Source organism: Mustela nivalis (assembly GCF_964662115.1).
Source record: "Mustela nivalis genome assembly, chromosome: 7".
NCBI lineage: Eukaryota > Metazoa > Chordata > Mammalia > Carnivora > Mustelidae > Mustela > Mustela nivalis.
Window position 1 is genome coordinate 143,242,896 of NC_139026.1, and position 27,984 is coordinate 143,270,879.

Below are 27,984 nucleotides of genomic sequence, written 5' to 3' on the forward strand. Positions count from 1 at the left end.
CATAATCTCTTCCAGTCCCGTCCATGTTGCTACAAAAGTTGGGTATTCATCCTTTCTGATGGAGGCATCATACTCCATAGTGTATATGGACCACATCTTCCTTATCCATTCGTCCGTTGAAGGGCATCTTGGTTCTTTCCACAGTTTGGCGACCGTGGCCATTGCTGCTATAAACATTGGGGTACAGATGGCCCGTTTCACTACATCTGTATCGTTGGGGTAAATACCCAGTAGTGCAATTGCAAGGTCATAGGAAAGCTCTATTTTTAATTTCTTGAGGAATCTCCACACATATGTTCCCTCTCCTTTTGGAATCTTTCCTACGCACAGTCAAAAGAATTTGGGTGAGGCTCTAGGCACAGGTCCTGCTACCAGTGCTTGAGTAATCCCAAGAACAGTCCCGTCAGAGCACAACCCTGAGGAAGTGGAATTAAAAATGAGTGATTTGGCCCAGCCAGTGAACCCAGTGGCTCGATACACACCCCCTTCTCTGACCTTGAATGATGGGGATTTCAAGCAAGTTCTAGGACTTGGCATTGCTAGTTACCAAGTGGTGGGATAATTCAGAATTTGGGGGAGGAGTTCGAAGTCCAAATGAACCCCAGGGGAAGAACAATCCTTTCTGGAAATTGTTAAATTCAAATTTTAGCCGCCCCCCCCCCATTCAAATGATTAACCATAAATAGTTTTCTTTAGCAACACCCCCTCTCCAACTTGAGAATGGGGGTGGGGGGCCTCTTTTTTTCCTAAACTTTGATATCTAAAGGCTCAATTGCTATCATTCATAGACACATTTTAAGGACTTTGAAATATAATCCCAACTTACCACCAGGAGATCTTTATAAATTTAGAGTTCTTGTAGAAGTTACTGAACGTGTAATTTTTCAAAAAGCTTCACATATATCGGAGAGTCCAAATTTCAAAAATGGTATAATTGGCAAAAGGGATTGAGAAATGAGTGCCATGATTTATTAAGAGGTTCCAAAGATGTGCCTTCTCCGTTTGCATCAATGCCTTGTGAGGAACTCCCAGCCCCAGCTGCTTGCCATAAAGACCATGTTTCAAATGAAACTTAGTTTAGAATCAGAATTTCAAATTTCTATACCACAAAGTATTGAATCAAGATCGAATATATATATATATAAAAACATAGACCAATTGTTGCTTTGAAAAGAATTTGTTAGTAATGACAATAAATTCGTGAGAATAGGGTTTGGACCATGATTAAAGTACTTATTTTTCCATTTTTTATTCATCTCTGGCTCAGTTTAAATTATTTTTTCTATTTTGAGGTGTATTTTAGAACGTACACAACGGATTAGTAAAGAGTGCATTTATGTAATACATAAAAAATATATCTGTATTGGGGCTCAAGTTCAAACACTGTTGGTAATCATAGAAGTTCCCTCAAAAAAGACGGACCCCGCTGTTCAGAGACCCCAAGCTGCCCTTGTGTGCACGAGGTGGGGAAGCAATGGTGGCCTTTCTCACGAGCGCTGCCCCCCGCACGGAGACAGAGGCCCCGGCCGCCGTCCGAGCCCGCGTCCATCTCCTGTGGTCCAGGCGGGACGGGGCCACTGCAGACCGGAGCAGGCGTCACCCCTGCGGGCGCCGCGCGTCCGGACCAGGTCGGGGGCGGGCCCCGGGGAGAGGTCGCATCTCGGGAGCGGGGAAAGCAAACAGCGCCCGGCGGCTTGGCCCCTCGGGGGGCCTTCCGGGCCCGTGGCCCCCGAGGTCGGTCCAGGCTCGGGAACGAAGCCCAGCCGCCTCCCCGGGGCGGGCCCCTGCGCTCCCGCTGGTCCACCGAGAGGAGGCCGCCCGGGCGCCAGTGCCCCCAGCCCAGGCGCTCCGTTCCCGGCCTGGAGCCCGGCTCCCCCGTCCCCCACCGCGGACGACCCCGGGTACAGCCCCCAGTCCACAGGCGGAGCAGCGGCGCCCTCTGCCGGCAGAGCCGCGAATGCGCCGGCGCCCTGCGCGGACCCGCTTCGCAGCGCTCCCAGGGCCCGGGTCCCAGCGGCGGTCTCGGCGGCGGTGTGGCCTCTCGTGCACAGGCCGCGCCCTCGTGCTGTGCGCAGGGCGACAGAGCCCGGGGCCGCCCGCGCAGGCCCAAGCAGGCGCAGTGCCCGTCGCGTGCAGCCGTCCCCGACCCCAGCTCTGCAGGGCCAAGCGTTTCTTACCCTCACGGTACCTGCCGTGGTGTTGCTAGTCCAGGTGGTCCTAGTATGAAACCACTCACAAATGTGTAATCCTTTTTTTTTTTTCCCCCTGCGGAACACAGTGATGGAACTTACAGTACCGTGCGGTCCCTCAAGGCTTACCTGGGAACTGACGTTTGCCAGCACGCGAGTTTAGCATGTAGGGGTGAGAACACCGCCCCCACCCACCCCAGCAAGCAGTGCCTTGGTAAGGCTGGACTTACGGCGATAAGGATTCATTGTAAGATGTGGAATTCATTTACACTAGGCAGGAAGCTCGGATGATCTGTTAAAACTGTTTGTCAAAATACTAAGTGGACAGTTGCATGAACTGTACATCTAGTGTATACATGCACGCCTTCTTAAAAAGTTACAAATACAGTTTTGTGAAGTTTATGTCCACTTATTAGATGTGTATTACAAGTATTACAGATATTTTTTTAAGCTTTGGTGGGGGGAGTGCATTCGCAGTGGGGGAGGAGCAGAGGGAACAGGAGAAGCGACTCCTTGCTGAGCCCGCAGCCCCACTTGGGGCTCAATCTCCCCATCCTGAGATCATCACCTGGGCTGAGACCAGGAGTCCCATGCTCCGCGGACGGAACCACCTAGGCGCCCCTGGTACATATTCTGTGTAATTTATCTACGTATGTCGTGGGCATGGGCAGAGCTGAAGGGCCCACCAGAAAGATGATTCTTCTCAGATGTTGTTATTGCTGCTCTCTGTAACTGAGCTCTTTCTTCTCCATTTTCTTTGCAGTCTGAATCTGGTAGAATTACTTCGTTAAATAGAAAAATTCTGTAAATACTAATAAAAAGCCCTATTAGCCTTACACTTAATGGAAAGAGGGAAAACATCTGGGAATTCATTCAAGAAAATGATCCTTTTTAATCTAACATCCTTTACAGCAGCTCAAAATAAAAAATGGCCCCAGGCTTGGTGCCCAAGTACCACCCAGTGAGACAAGTCAAAGTCACACACTGCCCTGAATGAGCCTGTGTGGACATGAGCCCTCATGCCCTTTTTTTTTTTTTTTTAAAGATTTTATTTATTTGACAGACAGAGATCACAATTAGGCAGAGAGAGGGGGGGAAGCGGGCTCCCCCAAGAGCAGAGAGCCTGATGCGGGGCTCGATCCCAGGACCCTAAGATCATGACCTGAGCCGAAGGCAGAGGCTTAACCCACTGAGCCACCCAGGCGCCCCCCACCCCCCATGCCTTTCTTGACAGAGCCCCGGGGCCGGGTGGACCCTGTCTGCCTGACGGGAGTGGCCCACTTGTCCTCTCTAAGCTGGGGTTTCCACGGGTTTACCTGAAGAAGAAAAAAAGCCTCTCTGTTGAACTGAGGCCTCTCCCACTTTCAGCCAGGTGTTCCCTGGTTGTGTGAAGGTGAATTCTGGGGGATTGGCAGGGACAGAGGTGCACAGACGACGCGGGGCCGGCCCAGGGTTGGTGAGGGGGCTCACCACGCAATGATCTCAACTCTTGTATTTCAGTATTTCCACCACACAATCTTTTGTTCGAGAGTACAGGCCACTTGGCTTGTCTCGTAAAAACCCCATCACACTGTGCTCAAAGGATTCTGAGGACGGAGGTTCTCCACAGAGAGTAATCATCGCTCCCGTGGTGTTTGTCTCTGTCACAGAGACCAGCTGAACCGCGTGAATTTCTCAGGGAGCTCAGCTTCTGTTCCAGGCGGGAATCCACCGAATCAAACCCCGTCCCTCCCCTCCCTGGCCGCCCAGTGCCGAGGCGGGCCGGGTGGGAGCTGGGGTGTCCGTCCAGGCAGAGGAGGAGGAAGGGGGAAGCCAGGCTCAGTAGTCTATGTTGAAAGGATAGTCCTTGTGGTTCACAGCTCTGAGAAACAGGAAACAAATAAAAAATAGAGATGTATACTCTTTTCTAAGAGAAACATTCTAAAAGCTACATTCGTGTACTTTCAAGCTCCCCGATGTGTGAAATCAGTCTTTGGATTCACTCGGTGGCCTAGCCTCAAACAGGAGAGACTTGTGAGAAGGCTTCGCTAACCTCACACGTATACAATCAACACCTCCTCAGGGACCAAGCCCTCCGTCTGCCTATGAGAGCCTCTGTCACGAGAGCCAGTAAAGTTGCCGCACTTACATGGGTAGCCGGCACATTCGCAAGTTCCTGTCCAGGCCGAGGATGTCGTTCATATCTTGTTCTGATAGTTCAAAGTCAAACACCTGCAGCCCAAACAGACGTTCACAGCAAATTCAGTTTGGAGAACATTTCGCTGTGCACGTGTTACCTGCAAGGCGCTGGGCCAGGCCGGCGGCCTGGGGCTGCGTGGGAGCCCCTGGGACGACCCGCCGGGAGCTGGGTCCACCCAGCGGGGGTCAGGGACACCCGGGATCGTTAAGAGGCACAGCAAAGCATCTTTCCCTCACCGCTCAAAAAAACTAAAAAACGAAAAACCCAAACCCAAATCCATCGTGCCGCACACCCTACCACCTGGGAGGGCGCTGGGGCCCCGGGACCATTAAGTCTAACAGTAGCCGTAACGCAGCGTGATTTTTGTGCCCGTTCCTTCTCAAGCAGAATTCTAAGCTGCCCCCCGGCACCTTGCCTGCCCTTTTGCTCTTAACACACTTGAGGACTATGATCCACTCCTAAAATGGGAGCTTTTCTCCCGGGAGAGCCAACCCTGGTCGCTGCTGAGGAGCTGGGAGAGAAGGTGCAGTGCCTGAGGCCCCCCCACGCCCCCACAGTCCAGGAGAAACCAGCGACTGGGAGTCCACAGCAGTGCTGACTAGAGGGCGGGCCAGGGCCCAGGGCCCAGGGGGGAGGCTGGGTTCAGTTCTGGAGGGCTCAGGGCAGCCCGGGGACAGCGGTCCCGAGCGTTGGGGAGCAGGTGCCTGGCTAGGCAGGCAGCCCAGGGCGCCTCTGGGCAACACCTCGGGTGTTCGTCTTCTCTCTGTCCCCCATTTTGGCCAGCTGGCCGGCTCCTAGGCCGACGCGGTCACCCTCTCGGATTCCGTGTCCCGGCTGCAGCTTCATCCGGCCCTCTGTTGTGTCAAGGCCACAGGGCACCTGTTTGTTGCAGGGGTCAGACCCCCAGCTAACTAAGCGATGATCCCCAACCCTCCGAGTCAAAGAAGAAATGCACTTTCCTGGATATTCTCAAGAATCCGCTTTGGGTTGACTGATTTGGGGATCACGATCACATTCCTCTGGATCTGAAATCGCAGCAAAATCTACGGGAAAAAGGTCCAACATCAGCCAAAGGGCAATCCCCCGGCAGTCAGCCATTCCCCGCACAGTTTACACGGCACGGTACTATGACGTCCCAAAGTCAGGGGCCGCGGGAGCTTTTATGACAAGGCTGTCTTCTCCAGAGTCTTCCAGGAACCAAACCGGAGTTTTCTGGACGGTTCCTCCAATGTGTGTGTAATGGGCGCCCATGGAGAATTCGTGAATGAAAGAGAATTCACTGAGGCGCCCAACCCTTAGACGTGCAACATGAGAGCATGGAACACGGAGGCAAAGCCCCTTCCTGAGTGGGCGGGCGCAGGGCCCTGCGCGCTGGGGAACCGAGGGAGCTCGGGCAGGGGGCAGCGGGGCCAGCGTGAGTGAGCCCTTCCTCCACCCAGAGCCTGGCTCCCCGAGGAAGCGGGAGCAGCACCCCCAGCCCCGGCAGCCCCCTCCTACCTGGGCCGGAGACTTGTTGTACTTCTGGGCCACCCTCTGAATCACGGGGTCATTCATCAGGTGCATCCCCTCACTAGAGAGAGCAGGACCGGGAAGGGGGTTAGGGGGTCAAACGTGTGTGCTTCTTGCTTCAAAACACACACCGCTTCCTCCAGGATTTGCTTTCGTCTCGTCACGATTCCTGCTCACTGCGGGGATGAGCTCATCCCGCAAACCCCGCCGTCTAGCCACAGCCACGGCTAACGCTCCCGTGGAGACAGCTGCATGCGCTGCTTTGATGTACATTTGGTGTTTTCTCGAGAACAAGGCGACAACGTCTGCCCACGCTCTGGTGTGTGTCCCTCTGACACTGCCAGGCCTGACCTAGCGCCCGCAGCTCTGTTCCTAAAGTCATTGGTGTTGGTGATGGTAATTTCAGAAAAGTCCAGCTCAAATATCAGAACAAGCCTGAGACTGGGAACGGGTGCAAGCCCCAATGCCAAGAATGGTGCCAGGCCTTCACGTGGTCCCGCAGGCACAGGCCCTACCCACTCTGGAGAGACGTCTCTGAAAGGACCACTCTTTACGCAGCTCCTAGATTCCGAGCACTGCTCTAGAAACAGTGCTCTGAGTCTCCTGAAGGAACTAAACGGCTGATTACATTTGCGGCAGGCCCAGCACTCGGCTGGTTCCCCTTCCTGGGCGGCTCCCAGCACCCACTGTGCCCACCCCCCCAACCCTGCGCTCAGCTGCACAACCGGACCGGACCTTCCAGCAACTCCCTTGCTGCTACCAAGTTCTAACACCTGTGCCTGCTTCCCCTGTGATTACACAGGTAATCACAAATACCTCCAGCCTTCCCAGGGCACCTGCTCTGTCCCAGGCACTAAGCCAGGGGCTGGCAGGAAGTCACAAATCACACACTGTCCCTGCACTGAAGCAGCTCTGACAAGTGGGAAAAGGAATTGATGTCAGGACAGTATGATGAGGGCGACGGACAAAACCTGACTACCAGGAGTCTGGAGAGCTTCCTGGAGGAGGTGACGCTGTCAAACCATATATTAGAAATCAGAGTTAGCCAAATTAAAAAAAAAGAGAAAAAAAAGGATAAAAGCAAGATCTCTAGGTAAAGAGAACAGTGCGTTCAGAGGCACAGAGACTGGAAAGAACGCGCTCCACTCCGGGAGACCCGCGTAGTTTCCAGGGGTCGGTGCGCACACTTCCTGCAGGAAGAAATGAGGCCAGAAATGGGCAGCAGCCAGACCAGCTGGGACTCGTAGGCCATCGCAAGAACTGAAGAGTTTTTAAGCAAGAAAGTGGCCTGATCATTTTGAGAGACTCCCTTTGGCTACATGTGTGGTGTAGACCATGAACCGGAACCGGTCAAACATGGCCGGAGTGAAAAGGCTACAGAATTTCAGGGACTCCCCCTTAGCCAAGGCAGCGATGGCGAGAACAAGAGACCAAGAGACAGAGCCTGGGATCGCCGGCAGAATGACCCGAGGACGTTGCTGAGACTGGGAAGCCGGATTTTCAGGTGTCTGGTCCGAGGGCTGCCGGAGTCGGGGCTCGTCTGGGGCGGGATGGGAGGAGTCTCTGTTCTGCGGAGACGGGGATGTCTGTGAACCAGCCCGACGAAGAGGCGGAGCTAGGCGGGCTCTGAAGAGGCCGCCCCAGCCGCTTCTGTCCCCCAAAGGGACTCTTCTCCGGCTCCTGGCACCCGCAACCTCCCCGGCACCACCCCCGCAGGTCTGTGTGCACCCTGCCCGCACCCCGCTTCCCAAGACCCTCCGCTAACCACCCACGTTCGGTCAGATGGTGCATCTCCTGCGGCTCCTGCTAGAGCCTAGACTCACCGCCAGCGACGCAGTCCTACCTGGAACCGCCGAGGGGCCGGTACGCAGTCACGGACACGTCTCTGGACTGGCAGAAACGGATCAGGTCCTTCTGGGTCAGATACGGGTGGCACTCAATCTACGAAGAGAGTCGCAGCTTACCAAGAAAATTCAGAGCAACAGCACGTCAGGAACCAGGCCACGCATGACTGTCTTGGCTGTCACCGAGGAGCTGCGCGACCCATCCTGAGGCTCAAGCGTCTACCACTGTGAAGTGACAAGCCCTTGCGAACAGGCAGAAGGGACACCTGCATTCCCTGGACGCTCAGATGGCCCCTGCTCGGCGAGGCCCGCTCTGTCTTCTACTGTCCACTCCAGCCCGCATCGCGGACATCTTTGATGATCTTTGATGTTGTCCTCATTCGCCACGTGATGCAGGCTCCAGACGGCGCGGGTTTGGTCAGACTGTGCTGTGTGCGCGGACATCTGCCAACACCCAGCATGAGCTAGCGGAGTGCGCTCGTCAGCACTTGTGAGGACAGCGAGCGGGGCTGGAGGGTCACGGGGCAAACACAGGCTCCTGGGGACGCCAGCGGGCGCCGGAAGAACCCGGAGGGCAGGATTCCCGTCTCCACATCCTCTGAATTCTCACGCACGATCCCAGGTCCTCAGGGGGCTGGCAACAGATGCTTGTTCAGGGAGAATGAAGAGCTACCACAGTGCCTTGTGGGCTCTCTGAAAACCCTTCTGAACCCACGTTCCTGGGGGGCTCAGAACCCTAATTAGGGGACATACTCTCCAGCCCCTCTGCACCCCACAGATGAGGCACCAGCCCTTCCCGGGATTTCAAGTGCCACTGCGAACCCTCCTGGGACAGGGGCTATGACGCACTTGGACAGATCTAGTCTTGTGAGGTTGTCAAGTAGCAACACTGAGTGGTCCTTGCGAGGGGCAGTGGCTAGAAGAGCTTCCAGAAGGCGGCGGCTGTTCTGTTCCCTGCCCCAGGTGCGACCACCTGAGCTCGCTCATCTGGGGAGACTCACGGAGCATCGCCCTTTCCAGTCTCCCTGTAATGCTTTAGCTAGGAAGGGTTTTTTTTAAAAAATAAAAAATGGAATGTGATGCTCTATTTTCATGTCCCCAAACCAGAAACTACCCAGGGGGCCCTCAGTGCTAGAATGAGTGAGCACCCATTACTGACCGAACGGACCGACGCAGGGAGCAGAACGAGGCACAGTCACACTGGGCATGGAGGCATCCAACAGACCCGGGGCTGAAGGAAGCCGGACGCAAACAGGCACATAACGCGTCACGTTATCTGCACGTTGAAAGCTGCCCTCTGCTTTAGTACTCGCACGGCGGCCGCCCTCTGCGGGGGCTGGTCCACACAGAAGAGCTTTCCGAGGAGGCCCACATGGCTGTGAGCGGGACCCCTCAGCGCCTCTGCGCAGGGAAAACCCAGCCCAGCCCTCACCCTGCCGTCCGAGGGCACCGCCGTCCGCACAAGCCTCTGGGGCAGCTCTCCCCGAGTCGCCCGTCTGCAGCCACCAGAGACAAGTGCCCACGGTGTGCCCCCCCATTCCGTCTCCAGTCCAGCCACATGAAGTGACCTGAAAAGCCAGCTCCGCCTGTGAAAGCCTCACCTGGTTAGTCACTGGCCTGAATCTCAAGCTGGGTTTGTTCAAAAGTCTCTCCAGCTGCTCATGGTTGAAGTTGGACACCCCGATGGCTTTCACCAGCCCCATGACCACCAGGTCCTCCATGGCCTAAGAGAACAGAGAGTCGTTCCGCGCCCGAGAACCCACGGCCTCACTCCTCTGCAGGCCGCGTGAGCCCGCCCGATGCTCCACAGGCCTTCTGCGCGCAGGGCCCGTGCTGCTTCCATGCCCCCGGCTGGGGGAGCTTGGGCACGTTTATAGGGCCGCACTAAACTCAATGTTGTCACTGCAAAGTGGGGACAAGCCTGTCCGTGCCACAGGATTATTTTAAAGATTCCACCAAACAACACATGCAAGCATTTAGCCCGGGGCTGGAACGCGGTAAGCCGTGCCACGTGGCAGCTGTTACGGCTCCTCTCACTCTCCCTACCTGTCGGTAAGGTCTGGGGCAGGGACGTCTGTTGCTGTCCACTCACCCCTTCGACTCCGATTAGATGCTTCCTGAGCACAGGAAGGGGCCGGCAGCTCCAGGAGGAGCGTGGCCGAGGAGCGTGGCCCGGGGCAGCCACACCATCAGCAGGAGTACGATGCGGCCACGGGCAAGCACAACAGCTATGGCCCCTGCGGCACCATCCAGAACCCGCCGGTGCTGCCCGGACAGCCCAGAGTTTAACCCACGCTTTCTGGAGAAGCAGTGCCACGGGGCAGAAAGGGCTGGGGCCCCCGGACCCTGGCTCTCCCAGGCCCCGGCCCTCGGCTAATCTGCTAAGCCAGCCCCCATTTAAGAGGAAGGGGAGGGCGTGGCCCGGCTGGTGTGCGTCCCCCTCGTTCTGCCTGGTACTTGTAGGCTCCCATGCCTGTCCCTGAGCTCAGTGTGACCTCGCCTGCTTCCCATGCCTCACCCCTGCCCTCCTCTGCCCCACATGGGTGTGCACAGCGGGGGGCAGCGGGAACCCTGCCCCCCTTCCACACGGGCGCCCCTCCCCTCGACTCCCGTGCTTGGGGCTTTGCTCAAGGCCTCTTCCTCCCTTCCTGTCCGGACTCCAGCCGCGGGCTGAGCTCGTGGCCCACCCTCCAGCTCCTCCCAGCGCCCCAAACCTCGCCGTGCTGCCAGACATCGCTCCGACGAAGCTCACGGACTAGCCGTTGGCAGCTACAGGACACGAGTGGTGGTCACCACTGCAGGAGGGAGACACAGATTCTACCTTTTCTTTTTATTCTCTTCTGAATTTCTGTGACGACCACCTGCTGTTTCTAATAAGCAACCAAGCAGACACTGAGACTCACAGGGAGGTCTGCCCTGGTTATCCCCGTGTGCGCTCCTGGCGAACACAGCCAGCTCGCAAGGGCCCAGCACCCTGCCCAGAGGCCCACCAACCTGTGGCTCACCTCCCACGTGTCCAGGAAGTCGGTGTCACTGGGTATCACCATGCCGCTGGGGTCCAAAGGCATGTCTTCCGCCCCGGGCTGTGAGGCAGAGGAGGGAGCTGACGGTGGCCTGCAGGCGCCTCGAGCCCAGGCCTCTGCTGAGCTGGGGCCCTCACTCCCCGCTTTCCCCCGGCGGGCATGAGCAGGAAGGAAGGTGCTGCTAGTGTCTTTCATACCTTGAAACCCATGGGCCAGTGTATGAGGTAGAGGTCCAGGTAATCCAGCTTCAAGGCCCTCAGACTCTTGGTGCACGCTGCTTTCACCAGGGACTTCTCATGGCTGGTGCACCAGAGCTGCCGAGGGGAGGCGGGAAGCCAGGGTTAACACAACGTCTGCCCCTTGTCCCACAATCCAGTCTCAGGGAGACAGATGACATCCAAGCCCTATGGCTATAAATGCAACATGGCTGTGACATTAGCCTCCGATGGTTCCGGGGCTCCCTCGGGGAGGGATCCCCAAAACTGGGCTCTGCAGCCTGAGCCCTACTAAAGGGACATCGGCAGCCCCATGAACTATATGGTGGGGGGTGCCAGTTATCCGGACCCACCGGGATAAAGCCAACCAAACTCAATGCGTGTGGACAGAAAGGAGAGGAGGAAAGCTCAGAAGAAAGTCTACATTGCATTTCCCACTTCAGTCTGTGCCATGTTGAAGGTCCCCGGGGACGAAGGCGTCATACTCCTGCAGTAAAGCTGGTGGGTGAGTGAACGCCACCGACCTGTGGGGACCTGGACACGCCCCTCCCCCCGCCCCCACCCGTAAGCACGAAATCCGTGACCGGTGCTTCCTCTTGAGATTCCTGTCTTGCTGTTTAGTATTAACTGTGACGGGAGCCACTCGAAGGCTCCGACGCAGCAAGAGAAAACACAAGAAGTGGTACAAGAGTGAGAACAGAAACACAGAAAAACATACCGTCAACGCAGCGGACTGACAGAAAAGAAGAAAAACAAAAAACCCTAAAAATAGGCTGTCAGCAACAGGACTCTCTAGATGGTGAGTATACGGTGATCTTTTAACATATCTATATCTATTTCTGTGACTTTCCCAAACGTCAGGAGTAACGAGCACACCTGCCCTGCGGCTGTGATGCACTCAGGCGCGAATGTCCCCTGACTTCGGGGCTGGCCTGGGCAGACCAGGCCCCCCTCCCTTCCTGGAGTGGCAGGGGAGACTCTGCCCCTCTGCCAGGTGCAGGCCCGGCCCATCCCTCCCCTCCCTGTGCTCCAGCTTTAGAAGCACCGATGAATTACAGAAACCATCGGAGAGTGAAACCGAAGAGCAAATCTGCCACAGAAACAGAGGTGACTTGTGCAATTATGGACATCGGACCTGGAAACTACTCCGGCGATGATCAAATCTGAGTCCTGCTTTACACACAACGACGCTGTGACCCTGTGCCATCGGGTGACTGACCCAGTCTCTTGGTGCTCGTGAGAGACCGCTGGAATGAGGGCCTGTGGCTACTGACCTCCCGGTCTTAAGGTTCTGCCTCAAAGTCAAGAGCAAAGGGGCTCTTGAACTCTGCTGAGTGGGTCCTCCCTTCACCAGGCCCGCGTGCCTCTTTCCCGCCTCCACCGTCTCTCCCTGTCCAAGTCTGGCCCGCCCTCCGCTCCCACCCACCCTGCCCTCCAGGTCCCCTGTCTTCTGCCATCTGCTCAAACACACACTCCTTTCAGTAGCTGCAACTGCCTGGGTAGGACACGAGTCTCTCCGCTGCGGAAGATAAGCTCCCTACTTAAAATCCTTCAGCGGCGCTCCTTGTGCACGGGATAAAGAATAAGGCCCTTAAAAGGCAGCCAGGCCTCTGTGGTCTGGCCTGTCCCCTGCTCCAGCCTTGTTTCTCAGCACTCCTCTGCCTACCATTCTCCGATCCAGGAACTCCAAGTTTCTTCTAGGTCCGTGTACCCAAGGCGCTGTCCCACGCCTGTGCCTCTGCGCAAGCTGTCCCCTCCGCTTGTCACCCTGCCCCAGACATCTTCACCTGCACCACCAGCATGTGTACGAAGCTGAGGAAGTCTAGGCAGGTCTGGTTCCAGGACGAACTGAGCTGCCAGCTGCTAGGAGACCAAGAACCCTCCCCACATGGGGTCAGCTGTCTTGCTAAGGGAGCCCCCGGGGGTCGCCCTGCTGGCGCCGCGTGTGAAGTCCTACCTTACTGACAATAAACAGGTCCTCCCGCTTCACCACACCCTCCTTGATCTTGCACTGGATCCCGGCTCCAATCTCACTCTCGTTGTGGTATAAGTAGGCGCAGTCGAAGTGCCGATATCCGGCGTCGATGGCCAATTTCACTGCCTCTGTCACTTCCCCTGGAGCCGCCTGCAGAGTGAACACGACAGAAGCAATCCACCCGCGCTCAGGACATCCCAGCGTTTCACTCTAAAATGAAGACTCACACAGCGCATAAGAGAGGAAGGAGGTCACGGTGTCAGTGAGCACCAAAATGAGGGACGCTGTCAGAGTCAGAAAGGACTTACACACAATCTGAGTTGCCATTCCTTGACTTATCTGGGGAAAAGTCTATGGGTACTTTTAGTGCCTGCAAATAACGGGGCCAGACGCTGAGCCTCCTGAACGAACAGAGTAATAAAGAAATGGAGGAGGAATCCTAATAGCAACAGAGAGAGAAGCAGGTTAGACTCAACCTCTACCCGACAAGACCAGAAGTCCAAGGGCAAAAGTGAACAGGAGCGAACTCACACGGAGAGACTCCACCACCGGTGAACCATCTCCCCAAACCCACAGGAACGGTGCAGATTCCATCAAGAATGTGGAAGCTCAGAAAACGCTCACTGTGAACGGGGCTGCTCAAGCAAGCGAAGGGGCAGGAACAGGGACGAAGCCCGGGAGGGCTCACAACACAGCGCACTGAGCCTTCCCAAAGGGCTTCGTGGCTCACAAAGCACCTGCTCAAAGCACCCTGTGCTTTGTTGTGACGGTCCTTGCTTGACGAGCAGCACACTTGGAGGGGCCAAAAGCCAATGAAGAATCCATCTCAAGTCAGGAAACAAACCGCCAAGAAATTAGAAGGGAAGAGAAAATGTGAAAACAAGAGCAAACATCCAATAAAGACAGGACAGAGATCAACAAAGCCAGAGGCTAGTTCCTCGAAAGACCTTAATAAGGTGGAAAAGCTTCTGATGAAACTGATGGGACCAAGTTTTTTTTTTTTTACATGATCTGAATGAAAAACAGTCCTACGGATTAAACACAGACCCCAAATCTCAGAAAATATTATCAATAACCATAGGCCGACAATTTGGAAAGATGAAAAGAATGGGAAAAATCCTTGGAAAAACTTACTTGAGAAGAAGTAAAAGCTGACTTGTCCTATAACTATTTTTTAAATGAAGCAATTAGTTAAACAGACACAAAACCGTTCTACAAAAGTTTCAAGGACGAAATCGTCCCAATTTAACACAGAATCTTACACAGAAGGGAAAAATAAGGAATACTCTCAATTCATCCTACTAAACCAGCATATCCCTGGAATCAAAAGCAGACAAAAATATTAAAAAACAGTTACACACTCGTCTCGTTCATGAATAGCCGTTGCAAAAATCCTAAGTAAAATAACAGCAAATCGGACGCAACAATATATTCTGGAGAAAGAACGTCCCACATGCACACTGAGTCTATGTGAGAAAGCAAGGATGGCTCCGTGTTCGGAAATCCATGATAATTCACATCAACAGATTAGAAAAATAAATCATGTCAATCAGTGTTCTTTAAGCTTGAACACCCAGCTCTGATTTAAAGGCTCAGTAAACCAGGGGAAAAGGAAACTCTATAACTTGGTAAAGAATACCCACATTTAAAACAACAACAGTAAAATCAAGAATAAAACCACCCCCAAAATCTAGAGGCAAACATCATCGTCCAACGTGTCCGTATCAGAAACACAAGCTTCAAGATCAGGAACAAAACGGAAAAAGGAATTTGAGAGTTAAAGCATCCGAAAGAAGGAGGCGAAGGAAGCACTACGTGCAGGCGGTCTGGTCCCGTACGGAGAGAACCCAAAGGAATCTACAGGCACACGGAGAGAACGAGGGCGACTTAGCGACGTGCCAGGACACGTGTTGCATGTGATTTTTTTTTTTTTCCTTTTAACTAGGCTCCGCGCCCACCGCGGGGCTCCAAGCTCCGACCCGAGGTCAAGAGTCCGCCCCCACCCTCTCCCTCCGCTCCGGCTCCGCCAACCGCGCACGCAAACCCGCGGGAAGGCGGTCCGAGGCCGCGCGCCGAGCCCCGACGAGCCCGGAGAGGCGCGCTCCGGCCCGGAAGCACCTGCCGCCGGTTCTCCCGCGCCGTGGGCGCAGGGCTGGACCCCGGGGCCGTCAGGGGTCAGGGTACAGCCGGGCCCCGGCAGGGCCGGAAAGGACGTGCGGGAAAGCGCCTCAGCGGCCCTCGGACGCGCGGGGTCGCCGGGCTCGCCCCGGTCCGCCCCCCGCTCCCCTGCGGCTCCCGCGTCCCGGCCCGCGGCGCTATCCCCGACCGCACTAGCCTTCGGGACGCGGGTCACCTGCCCCCACGGCGCCCGCGGGCCGGTGGCCGCCGTCCCCCCGCCGCGACCCCGGCCTGCCCACCGCCCGGGCCGCCCTTCGCCGACCTCTGCGGGCGAGAGCTCGGGACGGGGTGGGCGGGCGGCAGGTGGCCCCGCGAGGCCCCTCCGCGGCTGGCGCGAGGCCCCGCCCCGGGGCACAGGCCCCCTCACCTGCCAGGTGCCCAGGCCGAGCGCCGGGATCCGCTCCATGCCCCGCACCGGACCGCGGCCGCCGGAACACTACCGGCGCGCGCCGCCGCGCTCGCAGCTCCGCCGGCGCGCGCGGTGGGCGGGGCCGGCGGGAGGCCGCTCTGATTGGCTGGCGGCGCCCCTCGGGCCAGGGGACACGCCCACATCCCCGGGCTCCCGAGAGTCCGGCGTCAGGGACTGGGTGTGCGCAAGCGCACGACTCCGCGATCTCACGGCCCAGGGTCCCGGCCGCGCCGCGTCGGGAGGGGCAAGGAGCCCTGCTGGCGGGCCAGTGTTCCGAGGTTCGCGGGGTCCGCAGGGCTGGGCTGTGCCGGGGTCGGGCGGGAGAGGACGGGTCTGGGGCTCTGTGTCCGCGCTCTGGGCGCCTGGAGCCGGGGTACGCCCCTAGCACCCACCCCCATGGCGAGGGGGCTTCGTAATAGGGAGGGAAGGTCTTCCCCCTCAGCAACTTGATGTGCTTGGAGCGGGGGCCCGGGGGTCCCGCAGGCTCCTAGAAGACTGTCGGCCTCGGTTCGCCATGGATGACGCCCCTGGCTAAGTCCAGTAAATGCTTTCTACTGGCCGGGGTCCCTGGGAGTGGACAGCGGCCTGGGAACGGACGGCCTGGGCAGTGCAGAATGTGGCACAGCGCTGGACTGCTTGCTCCTCCGGCGTCCGAGGACCGACCGTCCTTGCTGGAGCCTCAGGGGCAAGTGGGCGGAATCATTGCCGGGGCTGGGGTGAGGAGACTCCGTGAGTGAACTAGAAACGCCAGGACACTGGTCGGAAACTGGGGACATGGAGGATCCGAGGTCCTTCTCATCCCCCTTTAGAGCCCCCACGTCCTGGACCTTTGTCCCCTGGGGCCTGGGAACCCCCTGCCTCGATGGCCCCCAAAGGCCTGTTTTAATTTCTGGTTTCCTGCGTGGGGCTGCAGGGCTGGCCCCGACCAGCTCACTGGCCAGCGGAGCAACAGGAGCAGGGAGGGGACACCCAGGAGTCATTCGGACCCAACAATGACCTTTCACTAATGAACTTCTCAGAAGCGGAGGGCGCTCTAAGACCCTCTCATTGACTCATTTGGCCACTGTGCCCCGCAGTCATCCGGGTGACCCACATGAAAGGACCCACATGGCCCCTTGCCCACCAGGAGCTCCCTGTCCACAGTGGGAGATGGACCAAGACAAGAAAAGGAGCAAATGCTATAGGGAGATAAGCAGGGTGCTGGAGGTCCAGCCAGGAGGTCCAGCCAGGAGGCCCTCGGTAGGCCTAAAAGGCCACGAGAGTGGCATTTATGCTTGTGACCAGAAAGATGAGGAGCCAGCCCTGCACACGTCCGGGACGAGTGTGCTGGGGGGGAGCTCCCAGGCGGCTGGGACTCTGTTGGGGCAGGGTCCACCTCTGAGCTCATAAGCAAGTTATTGGGGAGATTCAGTTTGGACCAAGATTTCAGGTCTTTTAAGTCAGCTGATCTGATCTCAGCCCCCATTTGGTTCTCAGCAATAGGAACCAGAGAGACCCACACGGAGGGACAGAGCGAAGGAAGGAACACAGGAGAGAGCAAGCAGGACTGAAGTCACAACGTTTTGTCAATCATCTGTCAATCATCTTGGAAGTGCTATTATCACTCCTCAGTGTCCTCCGAGACGTAAGGGAACGGCGGACTCATCTGTGGCCAGCCACGTATCCGGAAGATGTCACTAGTGGAAAGGCAGGCTGAAACTAGAAAGCAGTAAAGCATTCCTCAGAACCCAGTGCCAGAGAAAGGGTTAACCCGTCAAAGTCCCATCACTGCCTACCTTAGCCTAGCAGTACTGATCCTAGGAATTTATCCAAAAGAAGTTCGTGCGTAGTTTTTCAAAGATCTGTTTAGAAGCAGACTCATTAGAGTGTCCATAGGCTATTCCCTGGAGGGCCGTAGCCTGGCTCTTCCTACTCCCTCCAGGTACAGACCCCCTCCCTCTCGGTGAACACAGCACATCTAGGGCAGCTCAGCCGGGCACAGGGATGACCATGGACATGCTCCATCTAGGGGAAGTTCCCAGGTGCAGCAGCAGGACCACTTGAGCTCCTGTGAACGCAGCAGGCTTTTGCAAGGTATACAGAGGGGGCTCAGCAAAGCTGCTGGAAGGGCAGAGTGTCAGGCTGGGGGCTTTAGAATGGGAAAAAGGGCTCAAACCCCATCTACGTTTCCACCAGGAGTGGACCCAACCCATGTACCCAATAAGCTTAGCTTCTACCTTGGCCTGTGGTCGGTGGAAAGGAAGGAGGAAACCCTCCTTTCCCTCAAGGCAGGGTCAGGTGGAGTCGGCTTGGTCTGAGGCTGTGGGGTGAGGCCAGGGTCTGCAATGTGTCTGCCCAGACTTGGGAGTCTGCTGAGCAGAGAACATCAGTCCTCAAGAGGGGACATCAAAAGCACAAGTATAAAAAAATATATAAACTGGCTTCATAAAATTTAACATTTTGGATCAAAACATAGTATCAATAAAGAGAAAGACAATCTACTAAATGGTATAAAATACTTGCAAATAGTATTTCTAATAAGGGGCATTTGTGGATTAAACAACTCTTTCACCTCTATAATATAATAATATAAACATTCCACTTAACAAGTGGGGGAAGGATCTGTATATGACAAATCCCCTGAAGCAGATACACAGGGGTGGCTGGGTGGTGACGTTGGTTAAGACATCTGACTCTTGGTTTCAGCTCAGGTCTGATTGTGGAGTCATGAGATCAAGCCCCACATCAGGCTCCGAGCTCAGCAGGAGTCTGCCTCCCCCCACCCCCCGCACTCGCTCTCAAATAAACCCTTAAAAAAATGGCCATATAAGGAAGGTATACACATATTGCACATATTATAAACATAATTATTTTTTAGGGAAATGCAAATAAAAGCCACAATAAGATACCTCTTCACATGCAAAAAGGACATCTATTATTAAAAAGACAGGTATTGAAGTTCTGGTGAGGACACGGAGAAATTGCTGATTGAAATATAAAATAGCAGTCCTTTGGAAAACAGGTAGTTCTCCAAAAAGGAAAACATAGAGTTACCATGAATCCAGCAACTGCACTCGAAGGTATGTACCCAAGAGAACCAAAAGCATGGTTTCGTGGATTCGTGGTAACTCTATGTTTTCCTTTTTGGAGAACTGCCCGTTTTCCAAAGGACTGCTATTATGCTCTCCGTCACTATCTGTCTCTGTCTCTCTCTTTCAAATCAATAAATAAAATCTTAAAAAGCAAAAAGAGCAGCCACACAATATAAAACAGGCAAAGATATTAAAATACACTTCACGGAAAAGAAATATAAACAGCCTTACACACATGATGTATACTCAGTCATGACGAAATGACTAAATCCAAAAGATCACAAGGATCCCCGGAAGCTGTAGAAAGAGGAACTTTCCTCGTCGTTGATGGGAACCTCAGCTGCTCTCCCAGGGCAGCGGTCTGGCCGCATGTATCAAACTTACAGTTGTAGTCACGTTTTGATTGAATGGCCGCAGCTCAGGCAATCTGTCCCATGGAAACGCTTCTACACCTGACCTTCCTCAACGGTTATGCCCTGCAATGTTCTTCACAGGAGCAAAAGACTGGAAACCACCCGGCTGCCTTCATCAGTGTCTGGTCAAATGAATGACGGCCATCCACGAGAGGAAACGCGGTGTGGGTAGCGCGGATCAGATGAGGAAGAAAAAGTGAAGAGTGAAGCTTCTTTCTGATGATTTGTGAAGATGGCCAGCCCCATAATCCCTCCAGCCCCACCCAGGTTCGTCTCGAGCTGCTGGACCAGGACGCAGGGACATTCTGCTAAACCTGGCCATGGGTCCCAGACGAGATTGAACAGCGCGTCTGTGACCGGACTGCCCTCATTTCAGCCCCGCTCCAATCAGCTCCATGCAAGCACTTTAGCCCCATGTCTCCAGAACAGTGTCTTGCACACAGTAGGCACTTACATATGTACTGAATCAGGGTCATCCTCCCAACAGTCCTAGGAAATGGCTGCTCTTATGTTACAGACGGGAAAAAAGCAGAGATACAAAGTAGTCTTGGGTGAGCTGATGGACTCTCCATCCATCATCCATCCATCCATCCATCCAACCATCCATCATCCAACCATCCATCATCCATCCATCCATCATCCATCCAACCATCCATTATCCATCCATCCATCATCCATCCAACCATCCATCCATCCATCCATCCAACCATCCATCATCCATCCATCCATCCATCCATCCATCCATCCATCCATCCATTCTTCCTTCATGTATTCAGCACCCGTGTACTCCCCCTTCAGTGTGCAGGCAGGAACTCTCCTGACTTTCAGAGCTCACAGCTCAGCAGGTGGGGTGACATTGGCCCCACAACCAGGAAGGGGGGCAGCTGCAGAGCTGCACCTCTAGCACAAGCTCTTGCCCTGCTCTGGAGGGAGAGGAAGCTCTGCTAGCATCTGCTCCCAGCATCAGCCGAGAGATAGAGCCACCTCTGGTCCTAGATCCAGACCTGAGCATGCCCATCACCAGTCCTCTCCCCAGTTCCGGTACCACTGCCAGAATCCAGCGTCAGCCACGGAACCAGGGCTGTTCTACAAGCAGCCTCCCCAAGACCACCAGCGACAGAGCCAGTGCCAGCACTGGAGCCGGGTCCTGGGCTAGTTCCAGAGCCACCACCATGTGCGTCTCGGAATCAGCTGTGGTGTCCCCTGCCCTGTGGAGCCCCCCGTCTCCCGGCATCTGCCCTTGAGCATGCCAGCGCCTGCGCTAGAGCTGTCCTTTCCTCCTTCACGATGACAACTTGGTTTTTAAATCTTCTTCATTGGAGCTTATTAGATTTTATGGTTTAAAATGTACACATAGTGAAAATTTACCTTTTAGTCATTTTAAATCGTCTAACTCAGTGGCATTAGGTAAATGTTCAATATGCTGTGAACCCACCACCACTATTTCTAGAATGTTTCTCAAGGCAAATCCTGCATACATTAATGAAGACCCCCAGACCCCACCAGTCTCCCCATGCCCGCTTCCAGCTCTGGGGGATTCCAGAGCTCTGCTCTGGAGCCGGGGGAACTTGGCTCTGTGCATGCGGAATGGGGAACACTGGCACCAGGAAGGGTCCCAGTGCTCACAACCCCCACCCCCATCTCCTTTGTTTCTAGGCATTTCCTTCTCCCAGGCCTGCAGCTACCTCCTGAGCACAGCAGACCCTTCCTCTGTCCCACCAGAGCTGAAGACCCCTGACAACGTGAACCTGTTCTGCACCAAGAACCCTATTGCTAACTGTGCCTTTGTCCTAAAAGTCAGACTTCCACCAGAAGGGCAAAGATGAAGCATGGAGCTCAACCCTCCCTCACAGGAAGCAGAGGGGGCTCAAAATTGCCAAGGATTCCTTCTCACTGATTCCTAGTGCTGGCCAGGATGGGGCCTGGCAGGTCAGGTACCCAAGTACTCACAGACCACAGCGTCCCAGACACCCCACCCCGGCCTCCCTAGAGCCCTCCTTACCCAGGGCCCCGCCAAGCCCTTGCCCCATGGAACCCTTGTCTGCAGTGACCCTCTCCGTGACCCCCCAACCATGACAGACCCATGGCCAAAGCTGGGCTCAGAGGCCATCTACTCGGTGAGGGGGGGTTGGGGTGGGAGAAGCTCCCATGCACAGCACAACTGTGGGGTCCAAACGCCTGGGGCCAGGTCTTGCAAAAGCAAGTGACCACGAGCGCTGGTGTCCCTGCTCATCTATAATGGGATAAACTCACTGAGTGCCCAGGAAGGACCCCCTAATACCAGTAAGTACTTGCCACACTTGTGCACCTGTCCTTCCCCTCTTACCCCAGCGAGGGAGGGGCTGGACCAGTGTTCCCAGGGCCTGCCAGGGAGACAACGGGAGGAGGTGCAGAAGAGGCCGAAGGGGCCGCCTGACCTTCTCCCTGCCTGCATTCAGGTTTCCCTGACCCAGAGTTGAAGAGCTGGCCCTGGGGGTTTGACTCTGGGGACCAGTTGTGCCAGGCAGGAGGTATTCCAGGACTCTGGCCTGCCTGCTGGGGCTAGGGCGGCCTGCGGGTGCTAGGAGTTGTGAGGTCTCCCCGCAGTGGCCTGTGGGGAGTGCCGTGGCTGCCAGGCGGGCCGCCGCTGGTGCGTTGAATGCGCAGAAGCACGGCAAGGCGGGGTCTAACGCCCGGGTGTGATGCACATACTGTCGGTGTTGCTGGTGGGCACGAGCCTCGGCCACCCCAGGGGGTCCCCTTCGGTCTGCACGTGGGCAGGAGACCGTGCACATCCCTCAGTGCAGCCCACCGAGCCCATCCGTGGTCTGGGAGCCCACACCACGTCCACACTACCAACGGGGAGGTCACGATGGTCTGTGTCCAGCCCTCCTGAGATAATCGGGAAACTGAGGCCAAGAGAGGCAGGAACTGGCCTGGGGCGCATCCGATGGCCAGAGTTTAGAGAAGTAGGGAGGGCTCTGGCTACCCCAGGCCACGACTCAACCCTCCTGTGGGGTTTGCTTTGGAAATGAGAGCCCCTAAGATTCTGAGGGAACTCCGCTCACCTCCCCGGTGTGGGGGCCCTTTCCTCTGCGCTTGCCCACGAGAGCACCCTCCTACCCGTTCACCTGCATGTCTGCCATGGAGAGAACGTGGCTGGAACCTGCGAGAAACCTAGCAGTGTTACTTGGGGGATGGAGCAATGAGGTGGAACATGTAATCAAGAACATTTGGGATGTCGTGAGATTATTTTTATGATATACCTAACTTCTTAATTTTTAATAACCGTTCCTAAGTTGAAGCAATGTGGAAAGAGGCATTTTATAAATTGAAGTATAATTAACATACAGTGTTACATTAGCTTCAGGTGTACAACACGAGTCCACAATTCTAGGTTACTCAGTATTCATCAGGGTAAGAATAGTCCCCAATTGTCACCCAACTTTATTACAGTATGGTTGATTATACTGCCTATGCTACTTGTCATCTCTGTGACTTATTTTATAACTGGAAGTTTGTATTTCTTTGAGAAGGCCAATAATGTAGAGCTAGCATGCATTTTTCAATAGACTTCATTTTATTTTATTTTTTTTAAAGGTTTTATTTATTTGACAAGCACAAGCAGGCAGAAAGGGGGAAGCAGGCTCCCCACTGAGCAGAGAGCCTGATGCAGGGCTCGATCCCAGGACCCTGAGATCATGACCTGAGCTGAAGGCAGATGCTTAAACCACTGAGCCACCCAGGTGCCCCTAGAATTCATTTTAGAAATAACTGCTTTAATATTGATTATTTAGAGAAAATTACAGAGAAAACTCAAATTTTAAATCACATAGATACTATTTAGAATGTTCACCTGAACTTGGGAAATGTCTTATAATGGTAGAAATGGGTTTATTTATTTAGGAAAAATAACTGTATGGTTAAAATTTTTTTTTTTTTTTTTTTTAACCTATATGACTAATACAGCACCAATCACGGGGACCTGCCGGCGAACTTCAGCTTGGCTCTCCTACCCTCTGGTGGTCATGCCTCAAAATGCAGACACAATTGTACACAGGTGAAGGGTTTGAAAGGTAGTTCAACACAGGTGTGTGAACTGCACTTGTTCTGAACAGAACAAGTGTTGCAGATTCGAGGAACCTGAGAAATTTTCTCATTCAGGTTCAACACTTTAATTTAGCCATGTCATCACTGAGTCTCGATTACACACTCCCTTGAGATTTTTTTTTTTAAGATTTTTATTTATTTATTTGACAGATCACAAGCAGGCAGAGAGGCAGGCAGAGAGAGAGGAGGAAGCAGACTCCCCTATGAGCAGAAAGCCCGATGTGGGACTCGATCCCAGGACCCTGAGATCATGACCTGAGGCGAAGGCAGAGGCTTTAACCCACTGAGCCACCCAGGTGCCCCGAGATTCTTGATTACAATACTGAGTTGGGGCATCTCTTGACTATTTGACTTTGGCTTTATCCAAAGCTACAAACATTTTCTGTAAATTTTTTTACACCTATACAATAATCTTAGGCCTTATAAGTACTACATAAAGGGTGTTTTGCGAATAAATAAACACTAGTAAATGTACTTATTCTGCATCTTAATACAAGTCCTTTGTATATTCTATTTCTTTATTCCTCGTAACCGCGCCACACGCCTTGTGAAGTATACACTGTCCTCGTCAGATTTCACGGAAATGAAGCAACACAGGGAGGCTGACAGAACTTAGGAGGCTGTACAGCCACGGCTTGAAAATCAATTTGACTTTAGATTGTGCTGTAACTTTGCTCCTTCCTTTTAAAATCCATATATAGTTAATTAATTTTCAGTTGATTGTAAATTATTTAATGAGAACAAGTTGGTAGTGTGTTTCAGTGTTTTAACATGCTCACTTGTTCAAAGCAACAGTTGTGTGTCGTGTTTTTTCATACACTGATGTGAGTCACCGCACAGACCTCAAAGACCTAGACTCCTCTATAAAGTTTAAGAACCAGGCTCCATTTTCATTTTCCAATGAAAATAGAGGTTTTTTTATTTGTTAACTTTAACTTTTTTAGGTTTTTTAGGAATTTAAGGAGAAAACTAGCGCTTAGCATCCTCTTCCTGATAGATGCCAATTAGGGGCTCGACGGCCCAGGTCAAGTGCATCCCAGGAACGAGTTACAGTGTACAGATTGGGTATATTTCTGATAAAAATGATTATTAACTTCAAAAATGTTTTCCATGGCTATGGAGCTTCAGAGTAAACTTTCTTAGAGTCCCTTCTGTAAAATAACTTATTTAAAAAAAATTCCTTTGGGCATGCTTCTGATAAGACAGCTGCAGGTCAAATCAGCTCTGATAACGCTACTAGTCGTCCACATACAGGTCACCTGATCATGTGAGCCAGGAATAACTCTTCCTCCCTTGAATTTCTACATTTGGTTTATGCTGTTCATACAGCACTGACTTCACAAATAAAGAACAACAGAACAACCTGTAAGACCCAAAGAAAAGGAACTATCCTACCAGGATAGGATAGCACATAAATCTCTACATAACAGATGAGGTTAGCTGCTCATATGTTAACTGGAAATGTGTGACTCTTCATGGGATCAAAGTAATTGCAGTGAACTCTCAGGGAGGCATATTGGAGACTTGGCCATAAATAGGAAAGCCCAAGTCTGGCTGATTGGGCTATGTTCTGTGTGAAGAGAGTATTAAAACAATCATGTAGCTGGTTTCATGTTAATTTAATAATTATAGCTATATGAAATACTGAAAACCCAATTATTTTAAGTTCTAATTCAAGCAGTTCCCACCCCAATCCCCAGGAGATGGGTATTCTTGTCACCCGTCCTTTTGTAATGAGTAAACAGAGATGCGTACAAGTTCAATAACTTTCAGGATTTCAATCTGGTAAACGAGGGAGCAGGACCCATTCTGGGTCCTAGGTCAGGACATGAGCACACTGCTCTGCTGCCTCATTTAAGATGGTCTACCCTCGGGATTACCTTCTCTAATGTGGACAGGCCTCAACCAAGGCCTGCACAGAACAAAAAGGCTGACTCTCTCCTGAGGAGAAAGGAATTCTTCTTGCCTGACTGCCTGTGAGCTAGGATGTTGGTCTTCTCTTGCCTTCACATTGGGCTCAGACTGACCTACTCCATTGGCTCTCCTAGGTCTCCAGGTTGCTGTTGACTGTTGATGCTGGGACTTCTTGGGTCTCCATAATTGTGTGAGCCAATTCCCTATGACGGAACATATTACGTGTAAACATGCAGCCTATATTTACTTGTATCTATAAGCATATATGTAATTCCATAAACTTACACATATAAATACATGTAATAATAATTTTATAATATGATTTTATGTATCTCTCCTTTCTCTGGAGAACCCAGACTAATCCAGATTTTTGTTCTGAGAATGGGGATGGGGAGATATCTATCTGTCTGTCTAGCATCTATATCTGTATCTGTATCTCTATCTCTATCTATCTATCTCAACACGATGTGCTGTAAGCTGCCAAAAATGTGGGAATAATGTTCTTTCCACTGTATATTCACCTCCTGTTACAATTTCTGCTGTAGGGTAGGCTTCCCAAGACTACACATATACTCACTGGAGAGAAGTGCTAAGTGAAAGAAAACAGATGTAAAACACACAGTTCCTGGGGCGCCTGGGTGGCTCAGTTGGTTAAGTGTCTGCCTTTGGCTCCGCTCATGATCTCAGGGTCCATGGATGGAGACCAGAATCAGTCTCCATGCCTGCTGAGCAGGGAGCCTGCTTCTCCTTCTGCCTCACCCCACTCCTGCTCTCTTTCTCTCGCAAATAAATAAAATCTTAAAAAGAACAAAACATAACAAAACCCACAATTCCTGGCTTCAGGGGTCTCAGGTCTCACACTTACCCTTAGGATAGCGTGAGAAATCTACATGGATAAAATCTAATTAGCTGGGTGACTTCCATATTAATCTTCAGTGGGTACGGACCTAATACTGGAGTTTCACAATGTATGAATTCAAAGCTGATAAAACTGGCAAGGGAAGCAGATCCACAATCACAGCTGGAGATTTCAATACTCCGCTCAGCAACTGATAGACTGTGTAGACAGAAAATGACTCCATCCACCACTGGGGCACAGTCACCACGTGCAGAGCACTGAACCCAAACAAAGCAGAATGCACGCACACTTTTCAGGAGCACTCGTGAGGTTCGCCAGGAGAAACCATATTCTGGGCCGCATCCTGGGTTTGGATGTCTTGAAAAGGGCAGACGAAATCCTACAGCATTTGCATTCTTCTAGGTCGGAAAGCCTTTCCCCACCTTGTTCAGGCAGAGAGAAACCAGAGGGGAGAAGGCTGCAGCCACGGGTGACAGACGGCAGGCAGATATCTGCGATGACACGTCCCTGAGCCAGACGTGTGGGAAATATGCGGGAGACACAGGGTGTGAGCCAGGGAGACGTGGGGTAACGATGGGGTCTGGGCTTGTGGTGGCACCTGTACGCGGCAGGAGAGCCGCACCTGCTCCCCGCACCTGCTCTCTGCACCTGTCCCGGGACCTGCTCCCCGGCACCAGCACCCCCACACCTGCTCCTGGCACCTGCTTCCCGCACCTGCTTCCCTCACCTGCTCCCGGGACCTGCTTCCCCCTCTTGCTCCCTGGCACCTGCTCCCCGCATCTGCTCCCGGCACCTGCTCCCCGGACCCGATCCCGGCACCTACTCCCAGGCACCTGCTCCCCGGGACCTGCTTCCTGCACCTGCTCCCGGCACCTGATCCCTGCACTTGCTTCCCCCCAACTGCTCTTGGGACTTGCTCCCTGGCACCTGCTCTCTGCATCTGCTCCCGGCACCTGCTCCCCTGCTCCCCGCACTTTCTCCCCCTTCTTGCTCCCTGGCACCTGCTCCCCGGGACCTGCTCCCCGCACCTGCTCCCCGCATCTGCTCCCGGCACCTGCTCCCCGCACCTGCTCCCCGTACCTGCTCCCCGCACCTGCTCCCCGTACCTGCTCCCCGCACCTGCTCTCCGCACCTGCTCCCCGGCACCAGCTCCCGGCAACTGCTTCCCTGCTCCTCGCACCTGCTTCCAGCACCTGCTCCCCGCACCTGCTCGCCGGGACCCGCTCCCGGCACCTACTCCCAGGCACCTGCTCCCCGGGACCTGCTTCCTGCACCTGCTCCCGGCACCTGATCCCCGTACTTGCTTCCCCCCAACTGCTCCTGGGACTTGCTCCTTGGCACCTGCTCCCGGGCACCTACTCTCCGCATCTGCTCCCGGCACCTGCTCCCCTGCTCCCCGCACCTGCTCCCCGCACTTTCTCCCCCTTCTTGCTCCCTGGCACCTGCTCCCCGGGACCTGCTCCCCGCACCTGCTCCCGGGACCTGCTCCCCGCACCTGCTCCCGGGACCTGCTCCCCGCACCTGCTCCCCGAGACCTGCTCCCCGCACCTGCTCCCGGCACCTGCTCCCCGCACCTGCTCCCGGCACCTGATCCCCGTACTTGCTTCCCCCCAACTGCTCCTGGGACTTGCTCCTTGGCACCTGCTCCCGGGCACCTACTCTCCGCATCTGCTCCCGGCACCTGCTCCCCTGCTCCCCGCACCTGCTCCCCGCACTTTCTCCCCCTTCTTGCTCCCTGGCACCTGCTCCCCGGGACCTGCTCCCCGCACCTGCTCCCGGGACCTGCTCCCCGCACCTGCTCCCGGGACCTGCTCCCCGCACCTGCTCCCCGAGACCTGCTCCCCGCACCTGCTCCCGGCACCTGCTCCCCGCATCTGCTCCCGGCACCTGCTCCCCGCATCTGCTCCCCGGGACCTGCTCCCCGCATCTGCTCCCCGCACCTGCTCCCCTCGGCTTCCCGCATAGGTAAGCGCAGGACGACGAATCCGCTGACCAGTAACAGCAGTAAAAGCAGCAGCTCCCCCCACTCGTCTCTTCCGCCAGAGGAACGCCGCCTCCCGCTCCTCTTGCTCAAGTCCCGCCCCTTCCACCCCCCGCGCCGGCCGCCGCGAATCAGC

General features: G+C 54.3%; 1 protein-coding gene and 1 long non-coding RNA gene across 4 annotated transcripts; both read right to left on the reverse strand.

Annotated features, from left to right (window-relative positions):
- Positions 1-3,214: 3,214 nt before the first annotated feature.
- AKR1E2 (aldo-keto reductase family 1 member E2) lies at positions 3,215-15,617 on the reverse strand. Of its 2 annotated transcripts, XM_082742339.1 has the most exons (10): positions 15,480-15,616; positions 12,917-13,084; positions 10,942-11,058; positions 10,727-10,804; positions 9,323-9,445; positions 7,721-7,818; positions 5,866-5,938; positions 5,327-5,411; positions 4,318-4,399; positions 3,215-4,050 (listed from the first exon to the last, which is right to left on the reverse strand). In XM_082742339.1, exons 1-10 carry the CDS (start codon positions 15,516-15,518, stop codon positions 4,008-4,010), a joined length of 906 nt encoding a protein of 301 aa, XP_082598465.1. In that variant the 5' UTR covers positions 15,519-15,616; the 3' UTR covers positions 3,215-4,007. The 2 variants fall into 2 exon arrangements, 1 of the variants encoding a protein (XP_082598465.1); XR_014314515.1 differs by lacking the exons at positions 3,215-4,050; positions 4,318-4,399 and having other exon boundaries at positions 5,866-7,463; positions 15,480-15,617.
- A 1,451-nt stretch (positions 15,618-17,068) lies between these two features.
- LOC309870164 lies at positions 17,069-27,938 on the reverse strand. Of its 2 annotated transcripts, XR_014314520.1 has the most exons (6): positions 27,808-27,926; positions 27,389-27,415; positions 26,635-26,647; positions 25,122-25,211; positions 18,828-19,127; positions 17,069-17,869 (listed from the first exon to the last, which is right to left on the reverse strand). It is a non-coding gene; the product is annotated as an uncharacterized lncRNA (long non-coding RNA). The 2 variants fall into 2 exon arrangements; XR_014314519.1 differs by lacking the exons at positions 18,828-19,127; positions 26,635-26,647; positions 27,389-27,415 and having other exon boundaries at positions 27,861-27,938.
- Between the last annotated feature and the right edge of the window lie 46 nt (positions 27,939-27,984).

What these genes read in the sequence shown, in the direction of transcription:
- AKR1E2 (XM_082742339.1), bottom strand. Translation starts at nt 15,518, where the DNA reads ATGGAGCGGATCCCGGCGCTCGGCCTGGGCACCTGGCAG. An exon ending in TCGGCCTGGGCACCTGGCAG is followed by an intron (nt 13,085 to 15,479) that starts GTGAGGGGGCCT and finishes TTCACTCTGCAG; the next exon opens with GCGGCTCCAGGGGAAGTGAC. An exon ending in ACTGGCCCATGGGTTTCAAG is followed by an intron (nt 10,805 to 10,941) that starts GTATGAAAGACA and finishes TCTGCCTCACAG; the next exon opens with CCCGGGGCGGAAGACATGCC.